Below are 17,380 nucleotides of genomic sequence, written 5' to 3' on the forward strand. Positions count from 1 at the left end.
AATAGCAATCGACATCTTTTGAGCACTTACAATGGCAACTACTATTGAAACAATTATAGGAAGCCATTGCTTTAGACTAAGTTCCTCACAGGGCCCCACCAGACTAGACTAAAGTCAAAATGGAGTCACCCCATCAAAGTTCCGCATCACCAAATGAAATCTACATTGTTACCTGATCCTCCTGAGAAATCAGGAAACAGAGAGGTAACAGCCAAATTTTCCAAACAGGGCAATTTTAGTGGGCATGGCAATGAGATTCTGTTTTAATGCTTACAGGAAGAGGGGGTAACCTGAAATAACCTAATGTTAACCAGTTACTTTTTTATAGTGACTGTCCTCTTCCGGTCCACCATACACACACTACCTGATAAAGAAAATAATTTTGAAATGATAAAGATAGTAACATTGCAACGAGCAATCCAGTTTTGGTTTTTCACTTGCGCTTTGTTTAACCTCTCTCTGCATAAAATCAACTTCTACTCAGTGCAGCAGAACACTTTATTTCATGAAATGAAGTACTGCCAGATTCTAAAATTGAAAATAAAGCCAATTAAGGGCCAGCGCCGTGGCTCACTAGGCTAATCCTCCACCTTGCGGCGCCGGCACACCGGATTCTAGTCCCGGTCGGGGCGCTGGATTCTGTCCCGGTTGCCCCTCTTCCAGGCCAGCTCTCTGCTGTGGCCAGGGAGTACAGTGGAGGATGGCCCAAGTGCTTGGGCCCTGCACCCCATGGGAGACCAGGAGAAGCACCTGGCTCCTGCCATCGGATCAGCGCGGCGCGCCGGCTGCAGCGCACTGGCCGCGGTGGCCATTGGAGGGTGAACCAACGGCAAAGGAAGACCTTTTTCTCTGTCTCTCTCTCTCTCACTGTCCCCTCTGCCTGTCAAAAAAAAAAAAAAAGCCAATTAAGATTCTTTAAACTAAATTGTAATTTTGTCCTTCATGGTAACTCACTGAAAGACACTATTTGTTTACTGTTGTTATTTTATATATTTATCCATTTAATGTATTTATTGAGTACCTTCAAATGCTGGACATTATTCTAGGTTCTGCCTAATACCAGGGAACAAAACAAAACTCCTAGTTCTCATGGAGTTTAGGGTTTAGCATGAAGCAATGAATGATGAGCATAATAGTGAGTAAATTTTAGTCTCCAAGGCTAGTAAGTGGGAAAAACAAAATGTAGAGCAGCTTAAGAGAGACTGGTAGTATAACTGAGGGATACAGCAAGGGACAAGGTTGCAAATTTAATGAAGTGGTCCAGGCAGATCTCAGTAAGAGGATTACATCTGAGAAGACTTACTTGTGGGTGAAGAAATGAAGTTATGACTTCTCTACCAAGAGGTTTAGTAACTAATCTGCAGTCATATGGCTAACAGTCCCAAATCCAACCTAGGCCTCTGTCTGCTCTCCTGCTCTCTTAACCTTCATATCTATGAATCATCTAAGAGCTTATAGATTCTGAGGTCCAGGCTAGGATAGGGCCTGGATTTCCTACATCCAGCAGATTCCTGTTATACTGAAGTTAAAAGACCCATGCTCTCAAGGTCAATCCGAAATCTGTGAAAGGCTCCAATTACCTCTTACTAAATCGCAAGTTGCTCTCTTAATGTTATTAATGTAGTTGTTGGTTGACTGTCATTGGCTCACCTTGAATACGGATCTAAGAACAACCTTTTAAAAACACCAGGTGGGACCCTTGACTTTGAGGACAAAAGTATATGGTTTCATTGTGCTTGTATACTAAACAAGCGAACATACTCTTTTAAATCCAAATTCAGAAAACTCCAGCTGTTGGCAAAAGGCAAGAAATACTAATTGGCTCAAAGGCTTACCTTCCCCCACCTTTGCAATTCCTCTTATCCTCAGTCACTGTGTGTAAAGAGGTGGATACCATGTATAACCATAACTGTTTGCAGACCACTGTTTCTCCTCACTCACCTTCAGTTCCACTTCCTCTTTTGGCAAAACAAGGGTGAACTTTGCACAGTTCTTTTCAGTTGAAGTCTGGCCAGTAAGACCTGTGAGGTCTATTAGGTCTAATTTGTCAACATACTGCAATGATAAAGGGAAACCTCATTACTTCATAGGTAATACACATGAGTTCTAGGAGGAAGGAAAATAAATAATAATTTCCCTACAATAGATTTGCACTTTGCATGATAACTGGGTTTTCCCAGCCCTGGAAAGCACTGGAAATGTATTATGTGGTGTTAAGCTGGACCTGACACACAAGTTTGCAAAAGCCAATTATTACATTTTCAGAAAATTTGTGAGCCATTATTAAAATTTAAATTATATGTATATAAACATACCAGTAAATGAATTACATTAAAAAAACAAAGGTAGTTAAAGCTAAAAATTTATTGCATTTAAAATTTTTTATTTAAAGAGGAGAGAGAGAGATCTTCCATCCATCACTCCCCAAATGTTTGCAACAGCTGGGGCTGGCTGGGCCAGGCAGAAGCTAGGAGCAAGGAGCTTCTGGGATCCAAGCACACTGGCCATCTGCTGCTGCTTCCCTAGGCACAGTAGCAGGGAGCTGGATCAGAAGTGGAACAGCTGGCATTGGAATCGGTATCGCAGGCAGAGGCTTAGCCTTCTATGCCACAGCGCCAGCCCCCAAATTCATTACTTTCTAATCATATTACCACATCTTATCATTCAATGTGCTCCAGGTTCTTTACATCTACATTTCTCTGTGGCGAAAATCCTATATAATGATGAGCTGCTGTGTTTTTCTTCCCAACTCCCTGTCCAAAGAGATCTCGCTGAGAGTTTGAAAGCAGCCACAGTGGGAGTATTTGCATCATGAAAACAGGTAAGTCTTACAAATCAGGACTTGACAATTGTTTTCCTAATTGTTCAAGGAGCAGCACTTTTTTTTTTTTTGTAAAAGGCCAAATAGTCAATATTTTAGTAGGCATGCGTACAGTCTCTGTTACATTCTCTTCTTTGTTTCTCTTCTCCCTTGCAACACTTTAAAAATATAAAACTCCACGCCAGGTCAAAGTCTGAATAACATCTGACTAGATTTGGCTAAGATCCACAGATTGCTGGCCCTCAGTCTAAACTCAAGAAAGCAAAGGAGGGGTCGGCGCTGTGGTGTAGAGTTTAGATACCTGCTTATGGCACTAGTATCCAATATAGGCACCAGTTTGTATCCCAGCTGCTCCACTTCCAATCCAGCTCCCTCCTGATGGCCTGGGAAAGCAGTAAAAAATGGTCCAAGTGCTTGGGCCCACACACTGTGTGGGAGACCCAGAGGAAACTCCTGGCTAAGGATCAGTCCTACCCCAGCTGTTGCAGCCATTTGGGGAGTGAACCAGCGGATGGAAGACCTCTCTCTCTGTCCCTCTGTCTGTAACTCTGCCTCTCAAGTAAATAAATAAATACTTAAAAAAAAAATTCTCACTCCTTCTGTCTCTGTATCTCTGCCTTTCCAAATAAATAAATAAATCCTTTAAAAAAAATAAAAGGAGAAAATGTTCATTATTGCTGGTAAAACTTCAGTTTGTTGTTGTGTCTGTAGCTGTTTCCTTGTAAATAAAACAAAAATTGACAAAATAGTTTCCAAAATTCAAAAACGATTACCTAGTTCAGCAAAGTAGTTGCCCATGTCATTGACTTTGATGAGAAGTTCTGACGTACATAATCATTGTTTCACTTTCTTTTTACTTATTCCCAAAAATGAAAATATTAGCCAACCTTCATGTCAAACATCACATTTAATACCAATGTGTTTATTAAGGATACAGAAAACTAGAATCTGTCTCAATTTGTCAAATCATAACAGAATCACAATCATAGTTGGCTACCAATGCAAGAGTACAACAAAAAACAAAGAAAGTGTAAGGTGAGAAATCAGTTGGCTATATGGAAGTTAAATAAGGGGCATTGGGTGTTTTTTAAATTGTATGTTATACAGTCTTCATATCAGTAATATTTATATGCTTAAATGTAAATATTCATAAATACATTTTAATCTTTTATTTATTTACTTATATAAAGGGGACAGATTTCATATATTTCTTTTTTTTCCTAATGAATAGAAGATCTCTGTGTCCTGCCCTCTTTCTCTCTCTCTGTCTCTCTGCCTTTTTTTTTTTTTTAAGATTTATTTATTTATTTGAAAGTCAGAGTTACACAAAGAGAAAAGGAGAGGCAGAGAGAAAGAGAGGTCTTCCATCCGCTGGTTCACTCCCCAATTGGCCACAGCGGCTGGAGCTGTGCTGATCTGAAGCCAGGAGCCAGGAACCAGGAACTTCTTCTGGGTCTCCCACATGGATGCAGGGGCCCAAGGACTTGAGCCATCTTCCACTGCTTTCCCAGGCCATAGCAGAGAGCTGGATTGGAAGTGGAGCAGCCAGGACTCGAACAGGAGCCCATGGGATGCCAGCACTGAAGGCCACGACTTTACCCAATATGCCACAGCGCCAGCCCCCATATATTTCATATATACAGTTTTAAGACCAAAATGATTCTTGCCTCCCTCCCACCCTTCTTCCTAGTTCTTTTCTTATTTTTCTTTTAATTTCTGATGACATACTTCTAATTTACTTTCTAATCATGAGATTATACTTTTTTTTTAGAAAGTTATCATTCAACATTTGCTATACACCACTAGCTATTAGAATCCTATTAAGAAATTCCTGTCTTATCCAAGTACAATAAAAACATTTCTTCTAAGCAATTGGTCTATATGAACTGGTCTTTATGCAAAGAGTCAGAATGGTCCTCTGCTATTATAAAGAATTTTGGAAAATGTAGTAGAGGGTTTTTGCTAAATTAGCCTCATTCTTGACTTTTTATTATCTTTTATTTTTCTCTCAGTTACACCTAACATAACTTATTTTACTGTATTCTTGCAAGCCTCCTTTTTTAGCTTTTCTAAAAATAGTACAGCATAAAAAATAGGTAAATAATTTTTTTCCTAGAGTCATTTCCATGTTAGTGAGACTGAAGGTAAGTGTGGGTTGGCCTAATTATTTATTTATTTATTTATTTACTTATTTTTTTTGACAGGCAGAGTGGACAGTGAGAGAGAGAGAGAGAGAGAAAGGTCTTCCTTTGCCGTTGGTTCACCCTCCAATGGCCGCCACGCTGCGGCCTGCGCACCGCGCTGATCCGATGGCAGGAGCCAGGAGCCAGGTGCTTTTCCTGGTCTCCCATGGGGTGCAGGGCCCAAGCACCTGGGCCATCCTCCACTGCACTCCCTGGCCACAGCAGAGAGCTGGCCTGGAAGAGGGGCAACCGGGACAGAATCCGGCGCCCCGACCGGGACTAGAACCCAGTGTGCCGGCGCCGCTAGGCGGAGGATTAGCCTAGTGAGCCGCGGTGCCGGCCCGGCCTAATTATTTTTAATGAACAAAGAGGAAGGAAAGACACACAGGAAGGAAGAGAATGTAAACTTAAACAAAAATCTTTTTCTAATAGTTTGTCTAGATCAGGCTCAGTGAGTTTTGCTCTGACGAAGGAGGAAGCAACAAAGGAAGAGGTGGCAGAGTTAGATATGAGCAGTGTAAGCTGATCCATTGATTACAGGAAAAGAAGTTGTATCTTTTTGTATTTAATTATAAGCTGCGAAGAGCCTTAAATGTCATCTGTCTAGCCCAGATGCCTGAATCTCCTCCAGGGAACCTCTGTGAAGTCATCCAGCCTATATTTGTACGTCTAACAACATGGCACTTTTCCCTGCTAAGCAGCTCTGCCTAGTAGCATGCTTTTCTAGTATTAAGCCACAGTTCTTCTCTAGGAAATTTCCATCCATTGGTCCTGGTCCCTTTTCTCTTGAGTGACACTATATAAATTCATTGACTCTTTAACATCTCCTGACAACCTTGTAAATACTCAAAGGCAGCTTCAAATCTTCTCTACTGTAGGCAACAATTTTCATCTAGTCCATCCTAATTTTTCGCTCTGAGACTATCACCCAAAAACTTCCAATGGTCTGCATCTTCTTTAAACAAAATTGCTACATAGGAAATTATGCAGCAATTCATTACAACAGTTTTCACTAATAGTGGTTAAGAAGATGAGCTCGGCCAGCACCGCGGGGTAATAGGCTAATCCTCCGCCTGAGATTAGCTCAGGGGCAAGACCTGGATTGTGCCCCTTCTATTAGCTCTCAGATCTCCCACAATTTTTTTTTTGACAGGCAGAGTGGACAATGAGAGAGAGAGAGAGAGACAGAGAGAAAGGTCTTCCTTTATTCCGTTGGTTCACCCCACAGTGGCTGCTATGGCCAGCACACTGCGCCAATCCGAAGCCAGGAGCCAGGTGCTTCTCCTGGTCTCCCATGGGGTGCAGGGCCCAAGCACTTGGGTCATCCTCCACTGCACTCCTGGGCCACAGCAGAGAGCTGGACTGGAAGAGGGGCAACCGGGACAGAATCCAGCACCCCGACAGGGACTAGAACCCTGTATGCTGGTGCCTCAGGCATAGGATTAGCCTAGTGAGCCGCAGTGCCAGCCTCGCACAATTTCTTAATTCTTAAATTTAAATATTCTTGGGGCCGGCACTGTGGCGCAGCGGGTTAACGCCCTGGCCTGAAGCACCGGCATCCCATATTGGCGCCGGTTCTAGTCCCGGCTGCTCCTCTTCTGATCCCGCTCTCTGCTATGGCCTGGGAAACCAGTGGAGGATGGGCCAAGTCCTTGGGCCCCTGCACCTGCATGGGAGACCCAGAAGAAGCTCCTGGCTCCTGGCTTTGGATCAGCACAGCTCCAGCCGTTGCGGCCATCTGGGGAGTGAACCATGTGATGGAAGACATCTCTCTCTCTCTCTTTCTCTCTGCCTCTCCTCTCTCTGTGTAACTCTGACTTTCAAATAAATAAATAAATCTTTAAAAGAAAAATTTAAATATTCTTGGGGCTTGTGCTGTGGTGTAGTGGGTAAAGCTGCCACCTGCAATGCCAGCATCTCATGTGGGCACCAGTTCAAATCCAGGCTACTCCTCTTCGCATCCAGTTCTCTGCTATGGCCTGGGAAAGTAGTAGAAGATGACCCAAGCCCTTGGGTACCTGCACCCATGTAGGAGACCCAGAAGTAGCTCCTGGTTCCTGACTTCAGATAGGCCCAGCTCCAGCCATTTGAGGAGTGAACCAGTCTCTCTCTCTCTCTCTCTTTCTCTCTCTCTCTTTCTCTCTGCCTCTAGCTCTCTGTAACTCTGCCTTTCAAATAAATAAATCTTTTTTTTAAAAAAAGCTTAAATGTTCTCATTCATAAAGTGGGGATTAATATAGAACCCAATACAGAGTTGTTGCTAGTGGGTGATGGGATGGTTGCAGGTGGGAGGGAGGTTATGGGGGGAAGAAGCTGCTATAACCCAAAAGTTGTACTTTGGAAATTTATATTTATGAAATAAAAGGTTTTTTATTTTTTTTAACTTTTATTTCATGAATATAAATTTCCAAAGTACAGCTTATGGATTACAATGGCTCCCGCCCCCCCATAACTTCCCTCCCACCCGCAACCCTCCCCTCTCCCGCTCCCTCTCCCCTTCCATTCACATCAAGATTGATTTTCAATTCTCTTTATATACAGAAGATCAGTTTAGCATATATTAAGTAAAGGTTTCAACAGTTTCTCAGACCATAAAGGAATGAAGTTGGAAATTAGCAACTCAGGAATCCCTAGAGCATATGCAAATACATGGAGACTGAACAACATGCTCCTGAATGAACAATGGGTCATAGAAGAAATCAAAAGAGAAATCAAACATTTTCTGGAAGTAAATGAGGATAACAGCACAATATACCAAAACTTATGGGGTACAGCAAAAGCAGTGTTAAGAGGAAAGTTTATATCAATAGGTGCCTACATTAAGAAATTGGAAAGGCACCAAATAGATGAGCTTTCAATGCATCTCAAGGATCTAGAAAATCTGCAGCAAACCAGACCCAAATCTAGTAGGAGAAGAGAAATAATTAAAATCAGAGAAGAAATCAACAGGATTGAATCCAAAAAAAAAAAAATTACAAAAAAATCAGCCAAACGAGGAGCTGGTTTTTTGAAAAAATAAACAAAATTGACGCCCCATTGGCTCAACTAACTAAAAAAAGAAGACCCAAATCAATAAAATCAGAGACGAAAAAGGAAACGTAACAACAGACACCATAGAAATAAAAAGAATCATCAGAAATTACTACAAGGACTTGTATGCCAGCAAACAGGGAAACCTATCAGAAATGGATAGATTCCTGGACACATGCAACCTACCTAAATAAAAGTTTTAAAACAGAAAAATAACAAAAAAGAGTTAAATGAGATAAAACATGTAAAGTGCTTGAATGCTCACCCTGTGCCAGCTATGCTAACACCTCACGTGTATCAGCCCATTTCATTCTTCTGAAAGCCTTACAGGATGGGCTACTTTCACATCCTCACTTTAGGAATTTGAAAATTGTGTTGGATATCTTTTATTTGCCCCTCTAGACTCACTTTTTTTTTTTTCTACCCAACACTGCACCAAGACCTGTATGGACCACATCAAAGGACTCCCTTATCCTTTGACTTCCCATTGAGTTGGACCCAGGAAAACACTAGCAGATAAGGAGAGTAAGTATCTATTGTCTTGTGCAGTTGCTCCACAAAACTCTCCCAACCACCCTTCAACTCCCTAATCTCACTCCTAGGTGTTATAATAAGGCACTGAAGACCAGCGCCTTGGCTCACTAGGCTAATCCTCCGCCTGCAGCGCCGGCACCCAGGTTCTAGTCCCGGTCGGGGCGCCGGATTCTGTCCCAGTTGCTCCTCTTCCAGGCCAGCTCTCTCCTGTGGCCCAGGAGTGCAGTGGAGGATGGCCCAAGTGCTTGGGCCCTGCACCTGCAGGGGAGACCAGGAGGAAGCACCTGCCTCCTGGCTTCGGATCGGCGCAGTGCGCTGGCCGCAGCACACCAGCCACGGCGGCCATTTGAGGTATGAACCAACGGAAAAGGAAGACCTTTCTCTCTGTCTCCCTCTCACTAACTGCCTGTCCAAAAAAAAGGAAAGAAAGAAAGAAAATAATAAGGCACTGAATACCATTTATGTTTTCCCTACATCCTGTCCACCACCTTGAATATTTTCTTAAATCTTTAGTAAGCTCTCTTTAGATTGCCTGATTGATGTCAGCTATGTCCTACCAATCCCCATCTGATACATTGAGACAGAGAGGTTAACTAACCAACCTACTACCCCATAGGTAACAGTGGCAAGTGCAGGATAAAAACTGACAGTCTGTTTAAGGATAACAGTCCCTCCGTCACTAATCAATGATGTATCTTGCCTGTTAGTAAATGAGAAATAACTGTTCTCTCTCTTGTTCACTGTTAGACCAGGGTCTTTGATATTTTCTGATACTTTTAGAATGCACAACAGAATTAGGTTTTTAAAATTTATTACAATATTTAAAATCACCCTTGTATAATTTTTATATATTCAGAACTGTAATAAAAGACAATCCTTTTAAATTTGTTGTTTTAAATTGACTTCTGGCTAGTTTACCAATAATATTGCTGAAATACTAGTAGGTAGACTGCTCATCATAGAGGCACTGTTTCCTTCTTTTGTTAGATGTGGGCATCCAATAATGTTATTCTGAGAAGCATGAGGTGCCATATTCATGATCCAAAATGCTATTCTTTAAAGTTCTTGGTTATAAAATCTCTTGTAAGTGCAGCATCCCAAGGTAGGCAAGATTTGCCACTAAAGAAAAAAATCACATCTTATTCATGAAAAAAAATAAGACAATCAGAATTTGAAATTCATGGAAATAACTGTCTTACAATTGTTTTATTCTCATGCTTAAGCTTATACAAATTCTACTTCTTGGGAGTGCTCTTTTGACTTTCTAGAAAAATGAGCTGTGACATTGTATGTTGTTATGCCCTGGAGATCATCTTGCTCCTTTGAGATTATAACTTCAGACTAAGCAAAATTAAAAGTGGGGGAATTCACAGCTATCATTTTTAAAGATTTATTTGTGCATTTGAAAGGCAGAGTGAGAGAGAGAGGGAGAGAGAGAGAGAGAGAGAGAGCAGGACACAGAGATCTTCTAATCATTAGTTCGCTCCCCAGATGGCCACAAAAGCCAGGTTTGGGCCAGGCAGGAACCAGGAACTCAATCCATGTCTCCTCTGTGGGGTGTTGGATGCAAGTACTTGGACCAATATCTGCTGCCTTCCCCGGTGCATTAGCAAGGACCTAGATCAGAAGCAGAATAGCTAGTACTAAAATCTGTGCTTCAATATGATATGCTAGTGTCTGGCTGGCGCCATGGCTCACTAGGCTAATCCTCTGCCTGCAGCGCTGGCACCCTGGGTTCTAGTCCCAGTTGGGGCACCGGATTCTGTACTGGTTGCTCCTCTTCCAGTCCAGCTCTCTGCTGTGGCCAGGGAGTGCAGTGGAGGATGGCCCAAGCGCTTGGGCCCTTCACCTGCATGGGAGACCAGGAGAAGCACTTGGCTCCTGGCTTCGGATCCTGGCAGCGCGCCAGCCATAGCGGCCACTTTAGGGGTGAACCAATGGAAAAAGGAAGACCTGTCTCTCTGTCTCTCTCTCTCTCACTAACTCTGCCTGTCAAAAAAAAAAAAAAAAAAGGCAGTAAATTCTGTTTTAACAAAACAAAACAAAACAATATGGTATGCTAGTGTCACAAACGCAGGCTTAACTTATGCCACATTGCCAGTGCCCAAAATTATCATTTTATATTAAGCAATTTGTATACAGATGTCTAAAATTTTTACCTTTTAATAAAGCTTTAATTATTAGAATGAGAAAGAAAATAATGCAAAGTGAAAAACATGATTTAATGACTTCTTTTGAGTTGGTCAGGAAATTTTACCTTTAGTTTTATCAGAATTGACAAACCTTACAGATTTAATTATCATATTTGAATTGGTTTTATCAGAGAATTTTTATTATTGAATGGCAGAAAATCCAAAATGAATAATAAATTATGTGACAAGGGTAGATTGTTAAAAATATTGAATCAGCTGAAAATGTTTAACACTTACTTTTGTACTTTTTTTGTCGGTGTAAAAGAAAAGTGTAGTTCCTCTCAGCTCTGTCCAGTAATGTTTATACTCCTGTTGGAAAGAATTATTTCATTAGTATATGGCCAACTATTTTCCTATTGATATTTTCCATTGTAAATTTCTGAATTACTTGTGTGATATAAGGTTCTTATTTTATCCTGAATAATTAACTAGTCTGATTGCTTAACTTTACATTTAACTCTTGATTAAATCTTTCTCAGATTTATTTTCGTATAATGTTTGAAATAATAGGCCGGTGCTGCGGCTCAATAGACTAATCTTCCGCCTGCGGAGCTGGCATCCTAGGTTCTAGTCCCGATCGGGGCGCCGGATTCTGTCCTGGTTGCCCCTCTTCCAGGCCAGCTCTCTGCTGTGGCCAGGGAGTGCAGTGGAGGATGGCCCAAGTACTTGGGCCCTGCACCCGCATGGGAGACCAGGAGGAAGCACCTGGCTCCTGGCTTCGGATCCCCGGAGCGCGCTGGCCGCAGCGGCCATTCAGGGGTGAACCAATGGAAAAGGAAGACCTTTGTCTCTGTCTCTCTCTCTTACTGTCCACTCTGCCTGTCAAAACAAAAAGAAAAAGAAAAAAAAAAAGAAATAATAATATAATTTAAATTGTGTTTAAGTAGATCATATCCCAGAACTCTCCTCATTGACTTAAGACTTCTTATGCCATTTTAGTGGAAGCTTCTGACACAAGGAATATGGCCAATTAAGGATCCAGGGTAGTACAAGCATAGATATCCACCGTGTAGGACATGAAAGAACGTAAGGAACTGATACACGGAAAGCACTCAGCAGAGCACATGGCTCGTCTCTTGAATTCAATAGATAACATACATTATTGGTATAGAATAAGGAAGTATGAGAAATGTATAATGGTAAAGTATAATTTAGGGGCCGGTGCTGTGGCCTTGAGGGTAAAGCCACTTCCTGCAGTGCCGGCATCCCATCTAGGTGCCAGTTCAAGTCCGGGCTGCTCCACTTCTGATCCAGCTCTCTGCTGTGGCCTGGGAAAGCAGTAGAAGATGGCCCAAGTCCTTGGGTCCACGCACCAAATGGGAGACCCAGAAGAAAGTCCTGGCTCCTGGCTTCGGATCGGTGCAGCTCCAGCTGTTTAGGCTAACTGGGGAGTGAACCAGTGGATGGATGACCTCTCTCTCTCTCCCTCTGCCTCTCCTTCTCTCTCTGAGTTACTCTGACTTTCAAATAAATAATAAATAAATCTTTAAATATATATATATATAATTTAGTACTTTCAATGCAGAACTTGAAGTCCAATGAATATATGGTAAATATTTAATTAATATATTCACATTCCTATGGATTCTTTAGACATTTGACTTTAAAGTTTAAGAAATTTAAATTACCTACTTAGACTCTCATTTCACTCAAATGAAAGTCAATTTTAAATAAATACAAAGATTGGCTGTATTATAAAAAATGGCATGTTGGTTTAAAAAATAAAATCCTTCCACATTTAAAGACATCTTTCCATATCCAGCTCTTTTCAAATGTTTTTTAAAAACTCAAATTTTTATAGATACATTGATCATTTTCTCTATTAGGGCTTAATGAACTGCATTTTTGCAAGTTATTGAACCATCATGAAATATTTGATTAATATAAGAAAGTCACATAAAATTTTTAAAAATATTTTGTATGCCAATATATTTTTTTCAGATTTATTTATTAATTTTGATATGCAGAATGACAGAGAGAGATTTCCAGGAAGCTCAATATTAAATAAATTCTGAATTACAACCACTATCTTTTATCTTGTTCTTGATGGAATATTTTTATACTTTGTTTTCATAGCAAATAAGATGCTTTATTTTTTAACTTTTTCTGTATAGGAAGCACCCCACAACTCAGTGAAGACTGAAATAGCAAGCATTTTGCATTTCTGCCAATTTTGTGGCTAGATGATGGTGTTCCTCATCTGGACACCTTGTCTGTAGCTGTATAGTCTAAAGAGGCATCATTCACGTCTTCAGGGTCTAAGCTTGTAGTTCAGGAAGACTGTGAAGGCTGGGACAAATGGAATCTCTTATCCTTCAGGCGGTTAACCTGTATTTGTTTCCATGCTGGCCCAAGGATCCCCAGGAACAAGAAAGAGAAAAACCCAATGTATATGCATATTTTAAAATTTTATTTATTTATTAATTTATTTATTTGAAAGGAGGAGAGACAGAAAATGACAGAGAGAATTAGAGAGAGAGAGAAAGAGAGAGAGACATCTCCTATCTGCGGCTTCACTTCCCAAATGCCTGGGATTGGGCCAGCTGTGGCTGGGAGCCAGAAAATACATCCAGGTCTCCCACATGGGTTGCAGAGATTCAATTACTCGATGTCCTAGGGTCTGCATTAGCAGAAATCTGGAGTCAGGAGGTGGAGCCAGGCATTTCAATATGGGACTGGGGTGTCTTAATTGGCATCTTAGCGGCTAAGCTGAACACACATCCCTTATAAGCATATTTGAAGCATGTCACATGACCCAGTCCAGCTTCAAAAGGTAGAAAAAATAAGCTCAACCTCTTTGGGAGACTAATAGGAAAGTTTCATTTCAAGGTGAGGTGCTTACCGTAAGAGTTGAAAAAACTGGTGGTATTATTGCAACAATTTGCCTTAGGGACAGAGTTGAATTTGGGGCAAGGTATCTTTGCCCAAATCCTGTGGTCTTTCCATTCCATCTTAGCCTCCAGTTGAGAGATGACTATAACATGTAAGGAGCCTATTGATTTCTCCTGAACGAAGAACAAGTTACTATAAAAAAGGATAATTCTAAGGGGTATACAAAAGGCAGGTGTTTGGCCTAGTGACTAAGATACTCACATAACATATCAGGTTACCTGGGTTTGATCCCTGGCTCAAGCTCTTGATTCCAACTTGCTGCTAATGCAGATCCTGGGAGGCAGTGGGTGATGGCTCCAATAGTTGGGTTCCTGCCACCCCAGCGGGAGGCCTACACTGAGTTCCCAGTTCCTGGTTTCAGTCTGGCCCAGCTCTGGCCGTTGAGGCATTTGAGGAGTAAAGCTGTGTATGGGAGAATTCTGGGTGTGTGCGTGTGCGTGTGTGTGTGTGTGTGTGTTCATCCCCTCTTTTTCTTGTCTTTCTGCCTCTCAAATAAATCTTTTAAAGATATTTATTTATTTGAAAGGCAGAGAGTTGCAGAGAGGCAGAGGCACAGAGAGAGAGAGAGAGAGAGAGAGATTGAGAGATCTTCCATCTGCTGATTCACTCCCCAAACGGCTGCAATAGCCAAAGGTAGATCAATCCAAAGCCAGGAACAAGGAGCTTCTTCTGTGTCTCCCATGTGCGTGCGGGGGCCCAAAGACTTGGGTCATCTTCTACTGCTTTCCCAGGTCATAGTAGAGAGCTGGATCAGAAGTGGAGCAGCTGCGATTTGAATCTGGCACCCATGGGATGCCAGCACTGCAGGCAGTGGCTTTACCGGCTAGGCCACAGCACCAAGCCCATAGGTAAGTATTTTTAAATGGCTTGTAATTGAATGATCAGCAAATAGAGGTTCTTAAATGAGCAATTATAAAACTGGGCAAAAAGAGTCTTTCTGTTTACTGAAATCTAGATGTCTAGTGCACACAGATGCCTGGCACATCTGAGTCAAACAGTTTAATAAGACCAGAGAACAAGTCTTAGTTTCAACTCCATCTGAAGTCTTTTCCTTTCTTCTTTTCATGTAGGATGCAAAGTGTTGTTTCCATCGCAATTGCCCTGTACCTGACCTTTCTGCCATCCTCTTAGCACTCTCCAATCAATCCCGCACAGCACTGCCAGAATTACTGATATCCTTCGCAGGGAGCAGGGCTAGATATCAACTGGTGAGTTGGGCAGGCAGCATAGTCAGCGCTTCCTGTCCTCTCTCAACTCTATCAGAGAGTGGATCTGCTCTGTTCCCAGCCATAAAGCAAAGACTTTCAAGAGGTGCAGGCTTGTGGCTCTCAGTCTGGGTCACCGACTCAAGGTGGTTCAAGGCTACCTAAATCTGGAGTCAATGTTAGCACAGTTTTAGCCTTAAATCTAAGCCACATTTTAATGGATTCTATCAATTATGAAAGTAATGGGTCTTCATCATGTGAATCCTATATCTGAGGAGGGGGAGACATGTAGGGAACTTCTCACAGAGTAAGTTTTTGGAATAATGAAAATATTCTGGGACAGTGGTGATAGTTGTATAGGGTTGTGAATTTATTAAAGAGCATAATTATATTGTTATGATCCTGATTCGGTGATCTTTTATTTTGTCTTCTATATGAGAGTTTAATGTTAAGGTGCCAAGAGTAAAATTATGGAAACCAGCCTCCTATTCTTGTCATAAAGTTGTTGAATGAAGAATTTAAAGGAATAATAATATAGGTAAAGCATATAAGACCTATGCTGTAGAAAATATCTGGTAAATGTTGGTCACTTAAAAAATAAAGAACATTGCATTATTGGCAGGCACTTTGTATTTTTCATTATCCATGTAATATTTTTAAAAGTATTTATTTATTGATCTGTTTGAAAGGCAGAGTGACAGAGAGAAATGGAGAGAGAGAGAGAGAGAGAATCTTCCATCTGCTTGTTCACTGCCTAAGTGGCTGTAAAAGTCAGGTCTGAGAGCAAGGCCTAATACAGCCAAGAACTCCATCCAGGTGTCCCACATGGGTGACAGGGATCCAAGCACTTAGACCATCTTCTGCTGCCTTCCCAGGTGCACTAGCTGTATTGAAAGCGGAGCAACCAGGACTCTATCTTGCTCTCTGATATGGGATGCCAGCGTCACAAGCAATGACTTAACTCACTGAACCACAATGCTGGCCCCCACATAATTTTTTCATATATGCTGATTTTTATATATGTGTGAGATGATGATGAACTTTAAAAACCTCTAAAATATATCTTCAGTGGGATTAAGTGTGAGAAGGAAGAAATAGTTTGTAGACCAGAATTCACCTTTTCATGTTTTTTTAAAGTAAGATATTTACAAAATCTGCATTGAAAAATTTGAGTTTGGAGGTTGCTAGTGTAAATTACCACTATGATCAATGAAATGTTCTGTGAAAACCATGAGATTAACTAGTATTTCACCCAGTTAAAAAAAAAAAAAACACTTGCAGTTTCTTCAATTTGACCTGCTATTAAATACTTTAAAAATTCAAATCTATCTCAAGAGTTGTTTAGCTCTTTTGTCTGTAATGGCATTCTTTTTGAGACTTTCTGAACCCTACTCTAGTGAAAGCCTCTGCAGTGAACGTTGGAATCAAGATTACTGTGTGTTTTGGAATTAAGTTGCAGTGAAGGAGAGGGCAGGAGGAGGGGAAATATAGATGTGATTTTAGGGAACATGAACATCAACTGTGTAGTTTTAGTAAAGTGCGGCTTCTAAGATCTAGTCCAGTCCCAAGCCTGTATGATTCTTGGAGGAAAGGAAAGGAGGGGAACACCCTGAGATCCAGGTCTACCACCCTGTTCATCTACTTAACTGGCCTCATTCATCCTGATCTGTCATAAGAGAGATATATTAGTACCACCAATTGCCAGTCACAATTTGTTGAGTTCTCTCTGTATATACATGCAGGACATTTCTGTTCCTGAGAAAAATTACACAAAATATGAATTGCATAGAAGTAATCAGAGAAAAATGGGAATTTTACACCTTAGCAAATCTGTGGATTCACAGAAAGGCTTACAGAACAGTTATGTAGTGGGCAAAGAAGCAAGTGTAAAGGCACTGAGTTGAGAACAAAGGCACCCTTGGAGGAAAAGTAAGGTTACAAAAGCAGCAGGCCTTGTGAACTACAGCCACAGCTGCAAACCTAAGGAGGGAACAAGCTTATATCCAGCATGCAGAGATCTGCAAGTCAGTCTTGATTTACTTTCTGGTAAGACCTCGTGAATACCAGAATAATTTGAGTCTTTTATAAATATATCAATCCCAATAATCAACATCTTGGGATACATATACAGAGTTATTTAGACATTTAAAAACTAAATTTTGAAGGACACACTTTTGGGTGAAATACCTTTACCATAAAGTTTCTTTTATTATGCTTATTTGAGAGGCAGAGAGAGACAGAGAGCGCTTCCATCTACTGACTTACGCCCTAAATGCCTACAATTGCTGGGGCTGGGCTGATACTGAGAGCTGGGAACTCAATCCAGGTCTACAATGCGTGTGGACATCACCTGCAGCCTCCCAGGGTCCACATTAGCAGAATCTCGAGTCAGAGGCCAGAGCCAGGACTTAAACCCAGGTGGTCTGATATGGGATATGGAAGTCTTAACCAGCAGCTCAACGTCTAGACCAAAACCCTACCCCAACACAAAGTTTCTTTTTTTAAAAAAACAATTATTTGTAT

At 41.2% G+C, this 17,380-nt stretch overlaps 2 protein-coding genes across 2 annotated transcripts in view; one reads left to right on the top strand and one right to left on the bottom strand.

Annotated features, from left to right (window-relative positions):
• Nucleotides 1-17,380, bottom strand: part of STAP1 (signal transducing adaptor family member 1) — a 50,098-nt gene that overhangs the window by 30,574 nt on the left and 2,144 nt on the right. The window contains exons 2-3 of the mRNA XM_051819773.3: nucleotides 10,998-11,069; nucleotides 1,942-2,055 (exon numbers count right to left, since the gene is read on the bottom strand). Coding sequence (XP_051675733.1) covers nucleotides 1,942-2,055; nucleotides 10,998-11,069 — 186 coding nt within the window. The remainder of the gene's footprint in view (nucleotides 1-1,941; nucleotides 2,056-10,997; nucleotides 11,070-17,380) is intronic.
• Nucleotides 2,699-17,380, top strand: part of CENPC (centromere protein C) — a 98,463-nt gene continuing 83,781 nt past the window's right edge. Inside the window, exon 1 of the mRNA XM_089302705.1 lies at nucleotides 2,699-2,821. The gene's annotated coding sequence lies outside the window, so the exon portion shown is untranslated. The remainder of the gene's footprint in view (nucleotides 2,822-17,380) is intronic.

This window comes from Oryctolagus cuniculus, chromosome 8, assembly GCF_051225735.1.
Source record: "Oryctolagus cuniculus isolate XC-2025 breed Fujian yellow rabbit chromosome 8, ASM5122573v1, whole genome shotgun sequence".
Lineage (NCBI taxonomy): Eukaryota > Metazoa > Chordata > Mammalia > Lagomorpha > Leporidae > Oryctolagus > Oryctolagus cuniculus.